General features: G+C 46.8%; 1 protein-coding gene across 5 annotated transcripts in view; it reads right to left on the bottom strand.

Annotated features, from left to right (window-relative positions):
- The window catches only part of LOC149326706 (ryanodine receptor-like), a 542,398-nt gene that overhangs the window by 253,409 nt on the left and 271,420 nt on the right, over nucleotides 1-17,569 (bottom strand). For all 5 annotated transcript variants that reach the window (XM_089563500.1, XM_089563501.1, XM_089563503.1 and 2 more), the window contains exons 52-53: nucleotides 5,623-5,890; nucleotides 1,131-1,404 (exon numbers count right to left, since the gene is read on the bottom strand). In XM_089563500.1, the coding sequence (XP_089419626.1) occupies nucleotides 1,131-1,404; nucleotides 5,623-5,890 (542 nt within the window). The remainder of the gene's footprint in view (nucleotides 1-1,130; nucleotides 1,405-5,622; nucleotides 5,891-17,569) is intronic.

The raw sequence follows: 17,569 nt of genomic DNA, 5'->3' as shown, positions 1-17,569 counted from the left end.
ATCGAATGATCAAGCAACACCTGCATTACGGCGGCCACAGCTTGGCGACCAGACAGGACCCCATCGCCTGGCGCCATCTGTCCGTATTCGAGAGAAGCGCAAGGAGCAGCGAACAAGATCTGGTCGCGCCGCCAGGCACAGTGTCAGCACCTAAGTGTAGTCTTACACTGTGGTACAAGCCATTTGGCAGAAGCAAATTAGGGGCCACAACAGGAGCCATGTAATGTGTTAGGTAGACACCACCTCAAAGCGCGAGTGAGGTGTCCACTGATCCACAGAGCCAGTTATGCACCTTTCCTTTACAAGTGGAGAGGGAACAGTTAGCAGGTGGAAAAATGCAGAGAAGGGGGCGGCATGAAAGTGGAAAGAGGAGAATACACAACACCTGCCATGGCTGGCAGGTGGGGCACTTAAATACAGTTATGCGATGACAATGCATTAGCATCAGGCCTTCTTGCTTCAAGAGACGGTTGCCAGCTTAGAGCCTTATTGAGCACAAGCTGCTGGGCATTGGCTGATTGGCCCTTCACCTTCCACAGTAGCCACCCTCTTGAGTTCTTACCATGGCGGCCATCTTCCGGCCTCTCCATCCCCACCAGTTCAAGTGGAGAGGGTGACCTCACTCTCTCCCCTTTGCCACCTGTGGCATGCAATGCAAAGGCAAGATAACCAATGGCGAGTTAATGGATTCCAAGAGATGGCAAGCGTAAGGGGTTAGGTGGGCGGATGAGATCAAGATCTAGTGTTTTGTCCTTCTCTTGTGTCTCGTCTTTGATTGCGCTGTTTTTCCAATTCATAAAACATGTACCAACCAGCCCGTATTTGCCCTCTTCTGAGATTAAGAAGTTTGCGGGGATACGGTGGCCGCAACTAGCAGGGTTAATTAGAGAGTCATGGGAGAGGCCTTTGCCCTGCAGTGGGCGCAGTCAGGCTGATGATGATGATGAGGCAAGTGGTTGACAGGTGTCAGCTGGCAGGTGGTGTACACAACGCTACCACATCGGACGTCGCTTTTTTCTCCATGGTGAGGCTAGCTCTAATGCTAGCTCATTAACAAAGTCAATGAGAACAGGAGCATAAAAATACGACACTGCTGCACCGTTCACAAAAAGGGGAAGGGGCGTACGCACCACAGACTCTTGCGCATGACCTCCTCCTCGAGGGGCGACATCTGGACGGGCAGCAGGGCCCGCACACGGCCCAGGTGGCTCAGGACACTGATGATGTCCGCCTGGCTGCGGTGGCTGATGACGTACGTGTTCTCCAGGGCGTTCATCAGCTCCCCGCACGAGCTGTAGATGCGCAGCAGCAGCCGGAACATCTGCCGCACCACCTCGCGGTCCTCAATCTCCGACTGCTCGGCCCACTTGACCACCGTCTGGACCACCTTGCGCGTGAGGATCTCTGCGCACACCAGCAGGATCCCTCCGGTCTACCTCACACAGCCCATCTCATTTTGCTAACTTGAACACCACATTAAATCAATCTACTCATTTATACCTGTCGATACCAGTTTCGATACCTGGCGATAATTTTAATTTACCGGGAGGTGCTCAATATCCTTTAACAGGGCTAAAATATGGAATACCGTACCGCGTTACATGAAATACACGTCCAACTTTGTTTCTAAACTAAAATGGCAATATCTCAATAAGCAATCTGATGCACCAAGCTAAACATGTGTTGTTGTTCATAGCAATGCTCCATATAGTGATTGTTTAACTCTGACAATGTTTGTAATGGATCCATCACTAGCCATAGCGGCTAAGGATCCAGATGACTACACAGCAATTTCTGTATCGATTTCTGCGTGAATAAACGTTCTGATTCTGATTTGGTGCCTGCATCATCAATAGGAATTACAGAGGAGAGGGGGTCACTTTCGTGTTAACAAAAGATGAAATCATGCACTTAACACATGAAAAAAGGATTCCTTTGGTCAAACATTAATATGTGGCAGGAAAGCCTTATATTCATCGATTTATCTGACAAAAACGAACAATGGAGTATGTCAATTTTAACAAGAAGTTTTAAATTGCGGTCCCTTCTCTTTGAAGCATAAAACAATAGCTTTGAATGTTTTTATCTGTCTGTACCAGTGTCGGAACAAAGTATTGTGCAAAAATTTCACTCTGAGATTTCTTCAAGTTTTACAGCCCAGGCACTGAAGTTTGCTTTTGTTTTCTGGCATGCTAAGTGTCCTGTCATAACTTCTAAGAACAGAACGGACTGCCCAATTCTGAATCTTTTCCAGTTTTTCTACAAGCTCTTGCATGTATGGGTTCCAACAGACACAGGCGAACTGTGCAGACACGGTTTGAATGCAATACTTCTTTGCAGCGTTTGGGAAAATGGCTGAAATTTCTTCTGAAGAAATCAAGACACCAGCAGCTTTCTTCACAATGTAAACATGCTTTGACCACCTCAGATCAGCAGTAAGATAAGCATCTAAGTACGTAAGATTCTGTGCTTTGTTCAGGGCCACCTGGTTCGCAGTGTGCGCGTAGGACAGGCGACAGCGATTCATCGTAAAGGTGACGTGTACACATTGTTTATCAGTTAACCCTCTCTGGTCAGACGCAGACTCCCTTCTGCTCTGGTCAGCATTCTTTTGGTCCTCCCAGCTCCTCATGAGGAAAGGGAGTGCCATGTCATAATTTGGTTACGAACATTATTTACAGCATTTTTCCGCTTCACTATGGCTTCACAGGAAGTTCTTCATCATCAGCCTGACTACATCCACTGCAGGTCAAAGGCCTCTCCCATGTCTCTCCCATTAACCCTGTCCTTTGCTAGTTGCCGCCACTGTATCCCCGCACACTTCTTAATCTCCTCCGCCCACCTAACTGTCTGCCTGCGCCCCCTGCTACGCTTGCCTTCCCTTGGAATCCACACCATTACCCTTAAGGACCAGCGGTTATCCTGCCTTTGCATCACATGCCCTGCCCAAGCCCATTTCTTCCTCTTGATTTCGACTAGGATATAATTAACCCGCGTTTGTACCCTCACCCACTCCGCCTGCTTCCGATCTCTCTACGTTACACCTGTCATTTTCCTTTCCATAGCTCGCTGCGTTGTCCTTAACTTAAGCTGAACCCTCTTTGTTAGCCTCCGTGTTTCTGCCCCATAGGTGAGTACCGGTAGGATACAGCTGTTGTATACTTTTCTCTTCAGGGATATTGGTAAGCTACCATTCATGATCTGAGAGGAAGTTCTTCAGAGCGTGGTATTTCTTGAAGCCCTCTCCTAGGCGGAGGCCAGGAATGCATCTTGCAGTAAAATACCCTCTCCTTTCTGCCGCCCTCTATCTTTCTGTCATTGCAGACAACACCTAACATTCTTCATCACTGAAGTCATCTTCACTTTCTACAAAATCATTTCACAGCTTTCCGTAAAACATGACTGCCACATTGGATGCCATGCTGCAATGTTTTCGTGCTGTTTCAGGGCTTCCAAAGCTACATGATCAAAACATATTTCTAGTAAAAAATAAATAGCTAATCGGCAGGCTACAATCATCCCCATCAGATGCCATGCCCTTTGACTACAGAAATGGCAGGCAAAATGTAGTGTTGGGCAATACAATAAATGTTGTGTCGGGTTAAAGTCATGTCGCAGTGAGCACACCAGACAGCTATCTTATCTTAAGCATCTTGCGGGCTCTGCATGTTATCTGAACTGTCCATAACTCTGTTAATCATACACTCATCTGAGAACATTCTGAATGAGGAGATAACATGTACAGTAATACCATTTATGTGCGACAATAAAAGGAGCGGCCCCAGAACAGATCCCTGATGCAGAAGTGACAGAACCATAATTAGAAGAGCAACCACTGCTGTTGCAGGGTCTCCTGACATCTGGGCCATCTTCCAAACCATTTTTGGCCGTCACGATAACTTTCTTGAGTGCCAGCAGAAGCAGTGAGCGATGTCAGATAGTCCGGCTTTAGATTCGATACCTCAAGAAACCACCCCAAAACATCAACTGCAGTCCATCGGTAAGCAATGTTCTCTTCTTGCCCCCACTGTAGCAATCTTTGTCACCTAAGATGTATTAGGGATGTTCACAGTATTGTGGCACAGTTTGCCGTCCGTCTGCGGCCTAAAATAACTGTACCGCTGAAGAGCGGGAAACAGCCGCATTCTTTGCAGTGCACCGGCAGGTGCTCCCCAGTGCTGTTCTTGAGAAAGTTTGTGTGTTCTCTTAGTCTGAAAAGACAAGCTTCAAAGAAAAATTTTTGAAGTAGCAGTCATCCTTCGTTCAGGGACAAACACATGCGTGAGCAATCCATCAGTGACGCTTCTCAAGAGAGAATTAGAATTCCTATCAGAATGATTAGATTTGGGGCATGACGATGTTCGCGTGCGTCACACGTGCCATGGGTGCTGATCATTTTGTGCCTAATGCTGTCTTCACTGCATGTTATCTTTTTCTTTTGTCGTTGATGAGCGCAAAGCATATATTCGTTGACGGGGGTTTCAATAAAATCAGTTGCTAGTTGGCGCTCTGTGGTGTTTTTTCTACGTTTTGTCCTTGTCTGCCACGCCGAAGCATTTCTTGAAACATCGAAGTTCAGCATAGGTCACGTGAGGCATGGAAAAAACTGCAGTTTACTTCCTGCTCTGTTGTCTTAATTCCCAACGCTTAGGTCGGTCTCTGTCAACAACTGGGATGCCAAGAAATGGAGGAGTACAGCAGCAGCAGTGTTTTTTACCAGCCCCACGTGACCTAAGCCCAAGTCACAGAAACAGGTTAGCCAGTGAAACCAAAAACAGCGTGAAAGAAGAAAATAAATATTTCCCAGTCGAGGGCAATGGTGATTCATGCATGAAATGTTTCACGCATGACTGCAAAGAAGAAAATGTGCAACCAAGACTTGCTGTCTGTACGGACAATATATGATCCCCTCCTGTAGTAGAACTTGTCATTGTCATTGTGGAACAAGCTTCCAAGTGAACTCAAACATTGTAAAGCTTTTCCTGTGTCACTGAAGAAATATTATAAACAATGAGTGAAGCCAGCGTTTCATTCTTTCCATGTATTTTTGTGTGTTTGTATGTGTTTGTAAAAGAGGCTTGATGCTCTGAATATTCTTGCTCTATGTACCCATTTATTTATTTCTAATTTCATGAGCTTTTCTATGTATGTAATTAATTTTAGTTATGCCTGCAATTTTCTGCTTTGAAACTAAATTGCATGGATCCCAACTAGCTTTTAGCTAGGGATCCAGATGCTTTCACAAGCATGCCTTGTATGAATGTTGAGAAATAAAATTGAATCAATCAATCAATCAATCAATTGTTCACACTATAGTCATATACAACTTAAGTCTGCAGTGAAGATCCGCCCACATTCAGCCTGCGTGCACAGAATTCCTCCCCGACGAAAGAGTAGTCCGCTGGTTTAACGTTTCTTGTTACGTAAACAAGACCTTATCACAAGAAAAAGAATTACGAGCTCTAGAATTTTGATACATGGTTTGTTTGATGAAGCTGATTTCGTTTACAGTTGCGACTGGCCAGTAGAGCAATACAGGACGCTGCGGACCACGGCCCAGTGTTAGCAGCTGCTGTTTTTTTAAGTTGTATTTTACTATAAAAGGGGTGAGACTCAGCTGACCTTCGGGCAGTGTGATGCGCTCCTTGTCCTCCTTGCCTGGCTCCTCGGCCGACTTGACCAGGTTGACGAGGGACATGAGCTTCTGGCGCAGGCTGCTGGTGCTCTCCCCCTCGCCCTCGGCCGACTCCTCCTCGGCCGAGCAGGCCGCCTTGAGCCGCCCCACCAGGTCGTCGTGCATGCCGCTCAGCAGCTCCCGCAGGCTCTCGCCACACGGGCACTGGTCGCTGTTCTCTTCCTCCAAGTTCTTGAAGCCCAGGATGGCACGCATCTGCACCATTCATTCATTCATTCATTCACTCACTTCACTGCCTTCTTCCATCATCATCATTCATCATTATCAGCCTGACTACACCCACTGCAGGGCCTCTCCCATGTCTCTCCAACTGACCCTGTCCTTCTTTGCCAGTTGCGGACACTGTATCCCCGCAAACTTCTTAATCTCATCAGCCCACCTATCTTTCTGCCGCACCTGCCTTCTCTTGGAATCCACTCCGTTACCCTTAAGGACCAACAGCAATCTTGCCTTCGCATTGCATGCCCTGCCCAAGCCCACTTCTTCCTCTTGATTTCAACTAGGATGTCATTAACCCGCGTTTGTTCCCTCACCCACTCTGCCCGTTTCCGATCTCTAAATGTTACACCTATCATTTTCCTTTCCATAGCTCGCTGCGTTGTTCTTAACTTAAGCTGAACCCTCTTTGTTAGCCTCCACGTTTCTGCCCCATAGGTGAGTACCGGTAAGAAACAGCTGTTGTACACTTTTACCTTGAGGGATATTGGTGAACTGCCATTCATGATCTGAGAGCCTGCCATATGCGCTCCACCCCATTCTTATTCCTCTAGTTATTTCCCTCTCATGATCTGGATCAGCTATCACTACCTACCCTAAATAGACATATTCTCTTACTACTTCCAGCACCTGGCTACCAACTGCGAACTGCTGTTCCCTTGCTAGGCTGTTGAACATTACTATGGTTTTCTGCATGTTAATTTTTAGCCCCACCATTCTGCTCTGTCTGTCTAACTAATTGATCATGCTTTGCAGTTCTTGTCCTGAGTGGCTTAGCAAGGCAATGTCATCAGCGAATCGCAAATTACTCAGGTATTCTCCATTAACTCTTATCCCCAACTGTTCCCATTTCAGGCCTCGGAATACCTCCTGTAAACAGGCAGTGAATAGCATAGGCGAGATCGTGTCTCCATGTCTGACACCTTTCCTCACTCACTCACTTCACTGCCTTCTTCCATGACTGGTAAGGGAAAAAGAAAAGATTAGCACATACACAGCAAAAGAAAGCCACATTTACTCTGGCTCACCTCTCTGACTTTGCTGCCACTGAAGTATGCAAGCTATCTGTCAGTGATGGAGGTGGGCAGGTTCAGTCAGCATTTTCATTATCATCATTCATTCATCATTTCAAAAAAAAAAGAATAAAAAACCCAATTACTGTTGCAAAAAAGTGCCCCTTCTTCAAAGCAATTCTCAGTGTGCAATGACTATATCAAGGTTCATAAGTAATATATTAGATGGCGACTGCAATAATAAATTTTGTGAAACAGAAACATCCAGCTAATTTTACATCAACAAGAAAAACTGGAAGAATGAAGGTTTGTTCCCTGGCAGCGGTGCTAGATTAGCCAGCAGAATTAGGCAGGGTGCTACATTTCTGTGCTGATTCCACTTGGTTAATTAGAAATGCTTGTTTGGAAGCTTCCTTTTATTCTACCAATTACTAGAGCAAAACTTCTACTCTAAAATCACTTCACAACGTTCTCACCAGACTTTATAACTTACTGTTACCGCATAGCAACACTCCTTGAACTATAAACCTGTTGAACCCTCCACTCTAAACCTGTTGACACCTCCCGTTCTCAAAGCACTTTGAAACCTCAGGCATTGCTACTATCAAAGGAAAACTGCAAAATGATGGCAGACATAGATGATAGTCCAACACAGTGCTGATGGAAAAATTGTAGGCATTTTTTGCACACAACATGGGTTTGCAGCCACTTTTATGCGACTGATTCATCGAGACAGCCTGGAATGACTTGGGGCCAGCGTGCACTGCAATATACCTTCATAACATTGCAAAACAGACAGTACCCAGTCATACCGTGAGCCTAATAAAAGCATCTGAATTTATGCACCCAACAACGTGCCAATACAACCACAGGAAAAAAATCAGAACATGTAACCTCATTATTTCATGCTGACATTTTTTGCGTGCGTTTGTGTGGTTAGATAGTGAGCACATTCTCATTCTAAACATAGCATAATGTGTTTCTATGTGTTTTCCAGCTGTGAGTCTGTCTAACTGTATTCTTCTATTTACAAAGATGCAAGAGTCATCAAAATGGCACACCCTTACAAAGGGCCATATCAAGTCAACATAGGAATGGCACAGTAAGCTAAATGGTGCCAACAGACTAGTAATGAAAGCCAAAGAACCTCTATTCAGTAACACAAGCCATACACAGTAAAGTGAGGCCAACACTATAGGTTTCTGAGCTTTTGCTTCCTTTTTCTTTCGGTGTGTTTGTGTGTGGTGATGACATATATACACGGGTATACGGGTCTAACTTTTTTGTTCGCAGTTCTGGCAGCTTTTGGCCCTCACCAGAAAGCAGAATTCTACAGCTCAGATTTTAACCTATGGTCTCATGAAACTATTTTACTGACCCATACAGTTTGACGCTATATTTGACGTCTCTTACCTGCATACATACCGTCGAACCCCGTTACAACGAACGTCGCTTCAACGAAATTTTTGCCATGCGACGCTGGGTTTAAAAATCTATCTCACAATAAAACGAGCACATCGCCGCCCATCTGTGTACTTCCGTAGGTCCACGCTGCTTTGTTTCACTAAACTTTCACTGGAACCACTCATTCAAACGCACATAAAGACCGCCATTGCTTGGTGGTGATGACAATTGGGCTGGCTGACTTGCGACAAGGCGAGGGTGCAAGTCCCCGTTTTCTTCCAAGCCAGAGCCGCAACCAATCCGTCGCCAAAGAACGCAGCAGCCTGTCAACACATTCCTTCCTCCATGTGGCAACAGCAATTTCTCGGCTAGTTTGCAGCGTACATCGGTCACATATGCATTAAAAGAATAAATGTATACTAATGTTCGAAGCAGCAGCCTGAGGATCACTTACTGAACAGCCTAAATTAGCACTCAAAAATGTGTTTTCGACTTGTGGAGGAAAAGCACCGTGATTGAGTGGAAAAGCAATTGGTTGTTGAGAAACATTTGCAGTCATTTAGCCGCTTTGCACATTACATCCCAGAAATGAAGATATAACTATGAAATTCTTTCCATTCATATTGCCATTTTGCATCATAATTAAATTGTTTTAAGCCGCAAAAAACAGAGGTGACAGGACGAAGCGCCTTCGTCCTGTCACCTACCTATATATGTCTTGCCTGTTTTTTGCGCTTTAAAACTATTTAATTATGAACCGAAACCAACTAGCCCAGCAGCATGTGCTTGCGATTTTGCAATCACGTTATGGCCAGAAACCCGTGCATTAATTACACCTGCATTGATTGACTAAAGCTGGATGACAGCCGTAGCGAACAGCTGCAATGCTGTGAAATGGCATATGGAAATGAAGGGAAAATCTTCATTTGCTGCAAACGTCCGCCACAAAATATCACTAGAATTAGTTCCCATCAGCTCCGTGTTAAAGACAAAACGGACGGGAAAGCATTGACGACGTAGTGTGCATGAAGTATGTCTCTGGGAAACACATGGGACATTGAGCTGAAACGCCTAACCAAACAACTCAACGCACCTAATCACTGCCAGCGCCTTCTTTATTTTTACAATGCCTGCCGAGTACGCGCGATACGACCGTCCAAGGCCCTCTCCTATCGTCCTTTCCTACTCTCTCCCATCGGCTAGCCTTTGCGTCTGTGAGGGAAAGTACCATATCTGAGTGGCGCCGAACGACGGAAAGCAGACGAAAACAATTTTTTTAACGTTCTCTTTTTTTTTCGTGAGGCGGCGCTCATGAAACATCGAAAATAATCGAAAATAAAACCATCCCCTGAAAAATACGCGCAGTGACGACTAGATTTCGGTGTAATCACATTCCGAGAATCTTGGTGTCTTCAGCTGACGGCACTCGTGGAGTTTTCTACGCACTCGTGCGGTGCCCTACGTTCGGCTGGATGCCACTCGTGCAGTGCCGTGCATTCGGGTGGGAAGAGCACGACACGCGTGCGCGCCACCGCGCCACCGTGAAGACCGACGGTGGAGCGCGGTGCCATCCCGTCGTGCAGCGCGCGCTAGCAGACGACGCTGTTCACGCTCGTTGGTTGACGCAGCATCGACGAAGAGGAAAAACGGACGAAGCATTACAAGTGGACACATTTTAAAGAAATGTTGAATATTATAGCAGCTGCAATGCATTTATTCGCGCTGCAATCACGCAGCCACCGTCCGGCGAGCCATGAGCCTTCCGTTATGAGGAAATTAAAGGTTTGTCAATATTTTTAGTCTTGCAAGTTCTGCCTTAGCTCTTGCAGCGAACGGCATATGCTGTTCATCCGGCATGCCTGCACTTTATAACATCGTACTTTTTGCCAACGTATGCGCAGGTTAAAGGATATCAATAAAGCGACGATGTGAGGCGCTTAGTGGATTGAGAATCACCGGCTGATGAGCTCTAAAGGCGTATGCATCGAAACCGGCAAGAATAACGCCTTGGTGTGGTGTCTTACAAACCTGCGCCCCCATAATTAATCGCAGTATCTTACGAGCACGCTCGTGGGTCCCGCGTTTCCCGCCGATTCTATCAACGCCTGTTGCAAGCGTGGTACTGCACTGTTCTGAAGAGGTGTTGACTGCGCTCGTTGGCGTCGGCCGCTCGTAGGAATAGCCTCTGAGATTATCGAGGGTCTCGGAGGCCTCGGCTAACAGACGGCAGAAAGAGCAATGGCTGGCAGTGGCACTCTGCGAGTGTTTCGCACGTTCAGCTGATGTGCAAGGAGACGTGCCACTCGTGTAGTTTTTGACGTCACTTCCTGCGCACCGGCACGTAGGCAGTGCGTGTCAGCCGAAGACACCATCTATTTTCAGCGTTTTTGTTCAATTTTCAGATTTTGCTTCAGTATCCCTTTAAAGACCTACTTCACCGAAAGTAGACCATGGAGGAAAAAAACTAAGGAGGGAGCATGACGTCACGCGGCCAGCGTTCGCAAGCCGAGTGTTTTGAAGTCGTTTTCTCCCTCAGTTTTTCGCTCTCCGAGCCGGTCCTTTTTGTTTTGATTCCGGTATGTTTTAGTGCGCGCGTATGTGCGACCCGCGGCGCGGGCGTCTACAGCAAGGAAGTTGATCTACAGTTAGTCTGCCGCGCTAATCGGCGCATGCGCGCGCGCAGCGGGGCTAGACTTTACCGCACGCTATCACGTGGTGCGATCACGGGGGGACTCTCTTTTTTTTGCTATATCTTTACTTGTTAAGACTAGGCTTCAAGGTTGTCGCCGGACGCTCCCTCCTCAGTTTTTTTTTCCTCCATGAAGTAGACCATAGAGTTTCTTACTATTACCTAGAGGGAAAGCTGGCAGCCCGTCTATGGGAGTTTGCATGGCGACCCCTCGAGACCACTTCAGCCACCACGGGCGCTCAAAGCATCATGGGGCGGTGAGCTACTTGTTGCGGAACTGCAACTTTTGGCCAAAAAATAATAGAAAAATTAAGCTGTTTGATAACTACAAACGTCCTAATATTCAATATCTTGTCTAATGATTGCAACAAACGAGCATAAAAGCATTTAAGTGCAAAGTTTGCCCAAAATAAGAGATTTCCTATTGGCGAAGTGATGAACACTAAAAAAACTAATATTGCGTAATTAACAAGCGCACTTTTAAAAGTAAATATGTTTTCAAAAAAAATGTTGCTTAGATACTTTAATAGGTTTTTTAATGACATTTCGGGAGAGTAAAACCTTTTATTGGCGTCGTGTGTCGTCGCGTTTTCACTACTATGGCTTTTGCACACTGCGTTCGCGCGAAAGTCGTTTGCGCACACACGGACAGCGTTTTTGGAATGAAACATCTTAGCAATAACACTCCGTGTTCCCGAAAAACTACGACTGTTCCGCAACAAGTAGCTCACCGCCCCATGATGCTTTGAGCGTCCATGGTGGCTGAAGTGCAGCGCCGCCAGCTTTCCCTCTAGGTAATAGTAAGAAACTCTATGAAGTAGACGTCTACTCGGGAGTATTGGAACGCACCCTTAGTTAGAAGCGTTCAAAAACCTCTGTAGCAGACGACGCAGTCCCCTAGCGGTGCGCTGGACAACTAACAAACCTGACCGGAAATGACGCACAATTGAGACACCGGCATCGCCGGCTCGCCAGTTTCAGGCGTTCTGAAGTGAGTGCGCACCCCTTGTAAACTCCTTCTGGCGCGTTTCTGGCTGTTTTCACCGCGACGCTCGATGGTCTCCGAGAAAAATTAACTGCTTGCATCATGTCGACGAAGTGCGTGGCCGCGGAAACGAATGCGAGTAATGCAGAAAACACCATGTATACATACCTCTCGGCCACTGCCCTTCACCCCCGATCTCGAAAGCTGGTGTCAGCTGTCTGGAGCTCAGGCTTTAACGTGAATTCCCCTCTCTTCAAAAAAGATAATGGTGGGTGACTGACGCTTCTGCCTCGCGCTAACCCCTTTTGTGGGTTGGGCTTCGTCAGTAGACCTGTCCCGGTCTACACCATGCAATAGAGCACGTACGCGTTTCTGTCCCGATCGGCAAAGCATGCTACGAACGGAGAGGGCTATAATTAGGAGAAGAAAGGCTTCGAGGCCTCTCTAATTGGGAGAATAAACAGGACGGCCGACCGCTCGTCACAAGCTATAGCTTAGCCGGTTCATATGCTAAACTGGACGGCTTTGCTCATCGAGCAACGCCCTTTTGACGGCACATTGTTTACACCAGGCAGAAGTCTAAAGAGAGGTCTGCTTCGTCGGAAAAGGAATCCGCATATGCACGCGTTTATTTCAGGTACAACTCTGCCCAATGCGCAATAATGCCGTCGTGCACCGAGTGTATCTGCTGCCTCGAAGATTCGCAGGCCGGGCTGAGAATCCTGGAAGGCCACATGAGCGTTACTGAAAACGTCGAATTTCTTACTGCCTCACGCCATTCATACTTGAGGTCGATTACAGGAAGCTTCAGCGTTACCATTCAAGGCGCGTCTCCAAGACCTCATAGAACTGAACGCATATGCTATTTGAATGATAATATTTTCAAAAGAAGACAACACGTTTTTGATTATATGTTCTGCATATAATCAGTCGATACAGACGCAGTGCCTACAATAATTTGCGCGGTGGGCGTATACGGTCGACCGGGGTCCGGCAACCACGTCGTTCTGCCCAGATGTGTGGTTTGAAAAGATTAGAAAAACTTTTCCGCCCCTGCAGTACACGGGCTTTAAGTGGTTCTAGGTAAATATACAGTAATTAACGCAGCGCATAAGTTTTTGTTCATTTGAATCGGCATGCATTTCGCAACGCGCAGTGGTTTGCCCGACCGAGGCGCGCAAAGATGAACCAGCCCACCATCGGCACCACATTGATGTCACGGTCCTCGAAGAAAAAAATATATTTATTTTGCAGCACAAATTTTGCTTCTGGCATATTCTTTCGCTTGACTCAGCGCTTGATTTTCTTGAGCTCCCTTTTTAGACGTCCAGCTGTTTTTATTGATTTACATCGCGTTCACAGCACCTGTTCCAAATTTTTATGCACAGGCAGGAATACCTTTCGACGGGGGAGAAAAAGGAGAAGGCAGGTAATTTTTTTTATCAAGACAACAACCATATATTGTTCGCACAGCAGAGCGCACATGTGCTGTTGGCACGCACGTGCTTGCTCAAAAATGCCGACTTGATAATACAAGCACTTCTACTTGGCCTCCATTTGAATATGCTTCCTTCGTCCGCTATGTCCGAACTTTGCACAAGCTGTAATCGAATACTGCCAGGCAAAAAACGCTCACTAGCACTGCGGCGCGATCATCATCGCTGAGGTTGAGCCAGGAGTTTTCTAGTCTACTACAGCAAATAAAACACGTTTAAAACTTTTTCTATGGCGTTTCATCCGTTTTAAGATGTGTGTTTTCACATATAACCAGTATTTATCGCACAAAGTGCTGCACGCGCTACCGGTACCAGCGCTTTGCTCGAGCCGCAACGAGCAGACGCTCCGAACCTGTCGGGACTCTTGTCTCAAACGTGCGTCACTTCCGGCGGGCGGCAATGGCGCCCGTTTTTCCAGTTTCGGTATTGAAAACTCCGATTTTTGCGTGCCTTTGGCACCGTAACTGCTTGAAACTGGAGCGTAATGTTTTGTGGGTAACATAATACGGGTGTGTACTATGAATAAATAACCTTTTTACGGTTTGAAAAATTTCGGTCAAGTAGGCCTTTAAAGGGGCTGCGAAACACTGCTTGGGGGGATACCGGCTATACTTCAGGTGGGTTCTTTATGTCACACAGATGCTGACTTAAAAAGAATTACAGGAATCGATGCACAGGAACGGGAGTTATTCAATGAAGAAATTTCAAAATACAAGCAAACAAAACGCTGCCCTCAACTCGATTTTGGCGGGGCTTCCCACTCTTATTTTGCTCTCCCAGTGACGGCACCTGGCGCAACCAATCAAAACAGCCTGCCAGAGCACGTCGCGGAAGTCTGCACTCCATGGTTGCCTGCTCTCTGTAACTCGTTCTTGCTGAGACTGGCAGTGTCGTTTCCATGCCAGAGCGCCCCTGGTGGTGTATTTTTATTTTACTTGCTTTGCAGGGCTTTTATCTGAGACAAACAGGTTCTTTTTGTTGATCTAATATAAAACGCAGACAGGTGACAAAATGTGTCTCTATTTATTCACACAATTTGCAGTATATTTACTGTTTGTCCGGTCATCAAGCTCGCGCCAGGTGATGTCATATCCGCTGCTAAAAACCCGCCACTGTGTGGCGACACCATCAGAGCCATGAATTTGTTTTTGGGAGGACATCAAAAATAATAAAAAACGGAATATACGCGGTATTACCGATGCTAATGGCACCATTATAACTCACTGTATGCAATCAACAGGCAAAACAGTTAACTAAGATTGTGTTTCTGGGCCCCTTTAAGCGCGCTGTTCGTGGCGCTGCTCGCCGTGGCGCTGGGCATCATGGAGCGCTGGTTTCAAAAGGAGACACAGAGTGTGCGATGCAGCGGCGTTGGCATTGCGATGAAAGGCTGTGGTGGCTTGGTCGAATCATGTCGGTCTTTAAGCTTAAGCTACAACGCTGGAATATACCGAGAGAGGCACTGCAACTGCTTGGCGAAAATATGAAATCAGGTGGTAAACGTATTTAGCAATAAGTTATGCTATTTTGGCTCTGGATTCAATCATGTTCAGTAAGGAAAATGGGAGAATGAAGTGAAGAAGTTATGGTAAATCTTCCCGAGAAGGCATTTTTCGAAACCAGGCAGCAAAGCTTTCAAGTCGTAGCTGTACTTTTGTCAGGATAAGCGGTCATAATTACGACACTAGATAAAGAGTATTCTCTATCCTTGGCAGCCTGCAGCTACGGTTGTTTTGAGAAGCGAAAAATGAACTTCATTCTAAAATACACATCGTATATTGTATATACTATTGCTGTAAATATATGTGAATGAATGCACGTAAACGACCCCTTCTTTTGTACTGTCTGTGCAGCGAAGTTCCTCAGCTTCACATGAACGAGCATAAAATCTCCCACACTTCACAAAAATCTAAAAGCAGCAGCCGTATTGAACATAATTAGCCGGTGTCATTTTACGGCTGCTGCGAGGACGTCAGCGTTGCGGACACCACCATTTACCCGCGCAAAACAATTTTCGTTAACCATGGTACCACGAAACGAACGAGCCTTAAAACTTATAACTCTCTACTCGTCTGCCAAGGAAGAGCAATAAGTGGCGCAAACACCTCAAACAGCGCATCAAGTATGCCAGCTGCCATCCTCAAGTGATAAGCGGAGCGAACGCAGCAGTGCACCTCTGCAAACGGCGAGCAAAGCTGCCGCTCCCTCCAGCCGATTGTCGTTGGAAAAAGCGCCGCGCCGCGGTTTAAAGGGCAACTCCGGCGATTTTTCAGCCATTTTAAGTTAATGGCTGTTTTGTGTTCCTAAGAACCTCCTGCAATGTGTACAATACAAGGTTTTCAAAAGCGACCCTAAAATAATTTTTAAACAGCAAAAACCGCAAAACCGAAACCGCGGAGGTGCCTTCGTGCGGTATTGACTGTGACGTCACGAGCGGGTTCGCCGCGCTTTGAAGTCCCCGAAGATATGACAACTACCCTGAGCCGCGCTGTCGACATGACTGAAAGCGCGGAGGACAGCTTTTCCGAGACCAGCGAGTCTTTAGAAGACGACTCATTCGACGATTTAAATTTGGACTGGACGAGTCGCCTTTCAGGTATGATCCACCGCCGCGCGAGCCAGCCGAGTCACACCACAGGCCGCGTCACCTGCAGCACGGAGACGGTCTGAACTCGGAGAAGTGATTACTTGAGTCATTTCTCGTGCATGCATTTGTGACAGAGTCGTCAGAACAAATGTTAATGAGATGCTCCTGCCGACAGCTGTTCGTGTGGCCAGTGCCGGCCGACCCAGCCTAATGAAAGAATCTGCTGCCGGAACGTTGCCGCGGTGCACAACGTCCTTACAGGGGCATGCATCACCAAAAGTCCTCTCTGCGAAGCTTTATCTCGACGGCGAGCTTTTGTAAGTGAGTTCACGCCAGCTACAGTTCTACAATCCAACATCGCTTCTTCTTGACGGCCGTGCTTCGTTCAGCTGGCCGCTGCGATAGACGGTTGTACTAGAATAACGTTGACACAGAATATGCCTCCAAGCGCCAGTTGAACGAAGCCTTAGCGAGTCCAAAGCTCTCTTTGAAGTACACGCTGTCTTCATAGCAATCTGGCGCGATATGTCCCGAGCACAAGCGGGAATGCTTCCTCGGAGACCAGTTTACACGGCGGACAGCTCTCTCCAACTTGTCGCGAAGGTTCTTATCGCTAGGAAACCTACACTAGATCACGCCCGTTGTCACAGATCAAGAATTTGTGCACCCCACAGCACAACTGAAGTTGCCGTGGCCCATCACTCTGGCGTACACATCACATATCAGGCACGTTGAGATGGCGCGAAATTGCACAGGTGGTCGGAATAATTCCAGAGAGCTCCACTACGGACCTCTTTCTTCTTTCACTTCTCCCTTACGTCGCGGTTCGGGTGTCCATTACTGCGTCGTTTACTTTCCTCAAAACCAATTTTCAGTTTTCCCCTGCACTGCCAGTGCCAGCTCGCGCCCAATCAGCTTGACACGCCGCCCCGCCACTGACGTCACAGAACAGGGTGGCCTGTAGAAGTTGCTCGATCAGTGGGTGCCGCTCGCGTCAGCTTGCGTCGAGGAGTGCTTGTCTTCAAAATTCGCTTGCGGAAAAACTACGCCGGTTTCAGGTGCGAAATTTTACATGAGGCTTCAGACTCACTGATCTCCACTAGGTGGCTGGATGCCGCATTCCCGCTTTCCGAGACGAGCGCGATGAAGCCACCGGAAGTTGGACGGCTTGTCCCGGAAGTCGGGTGTCTGCTGTGTATTTCAATGCAAAAAGTCACATCTTTCGCCCTTTAGTTCTCAGTTTTTTTGCGTTGTTCTCGTTCTCGTTTTCTGCTTGCACTTTGGTATTATTGTTCAATTTGTGTTCTGTTCTGTATCCACTCCTGCTTGGGCCTCACGGCCTGCAGTATGCCATAAATAAAAAATAAAAAAATAATGTCTGCTGTTATATGAAAGGAACAAGCAAGCTGAACGCGAGAAATGTGAGCATTGTGTGCAGAACCCTGTAATTTCTGCGAAAGCCAAGAAAACAGGCATGCAGGTCT

Source organism: Amblyomma mixtum, chromosome 10 (assembly GCF_055824585.1).
Source record: "Amblyomma mixtum isolate Tamu chromosome 10, ASM5582458v1, whole genome shotgun sequence".
In the NCBI taxonomy this organism is placed as follows: Eukaryota; Metazoa; Arthropoda; class Arachnida; order Ixodida; family Ixodidae; genus Amblyomma; species Amblyomma mixtum.
This window is presented reverse-complemented; position numbering and strand designations above follow the sequence as displayed.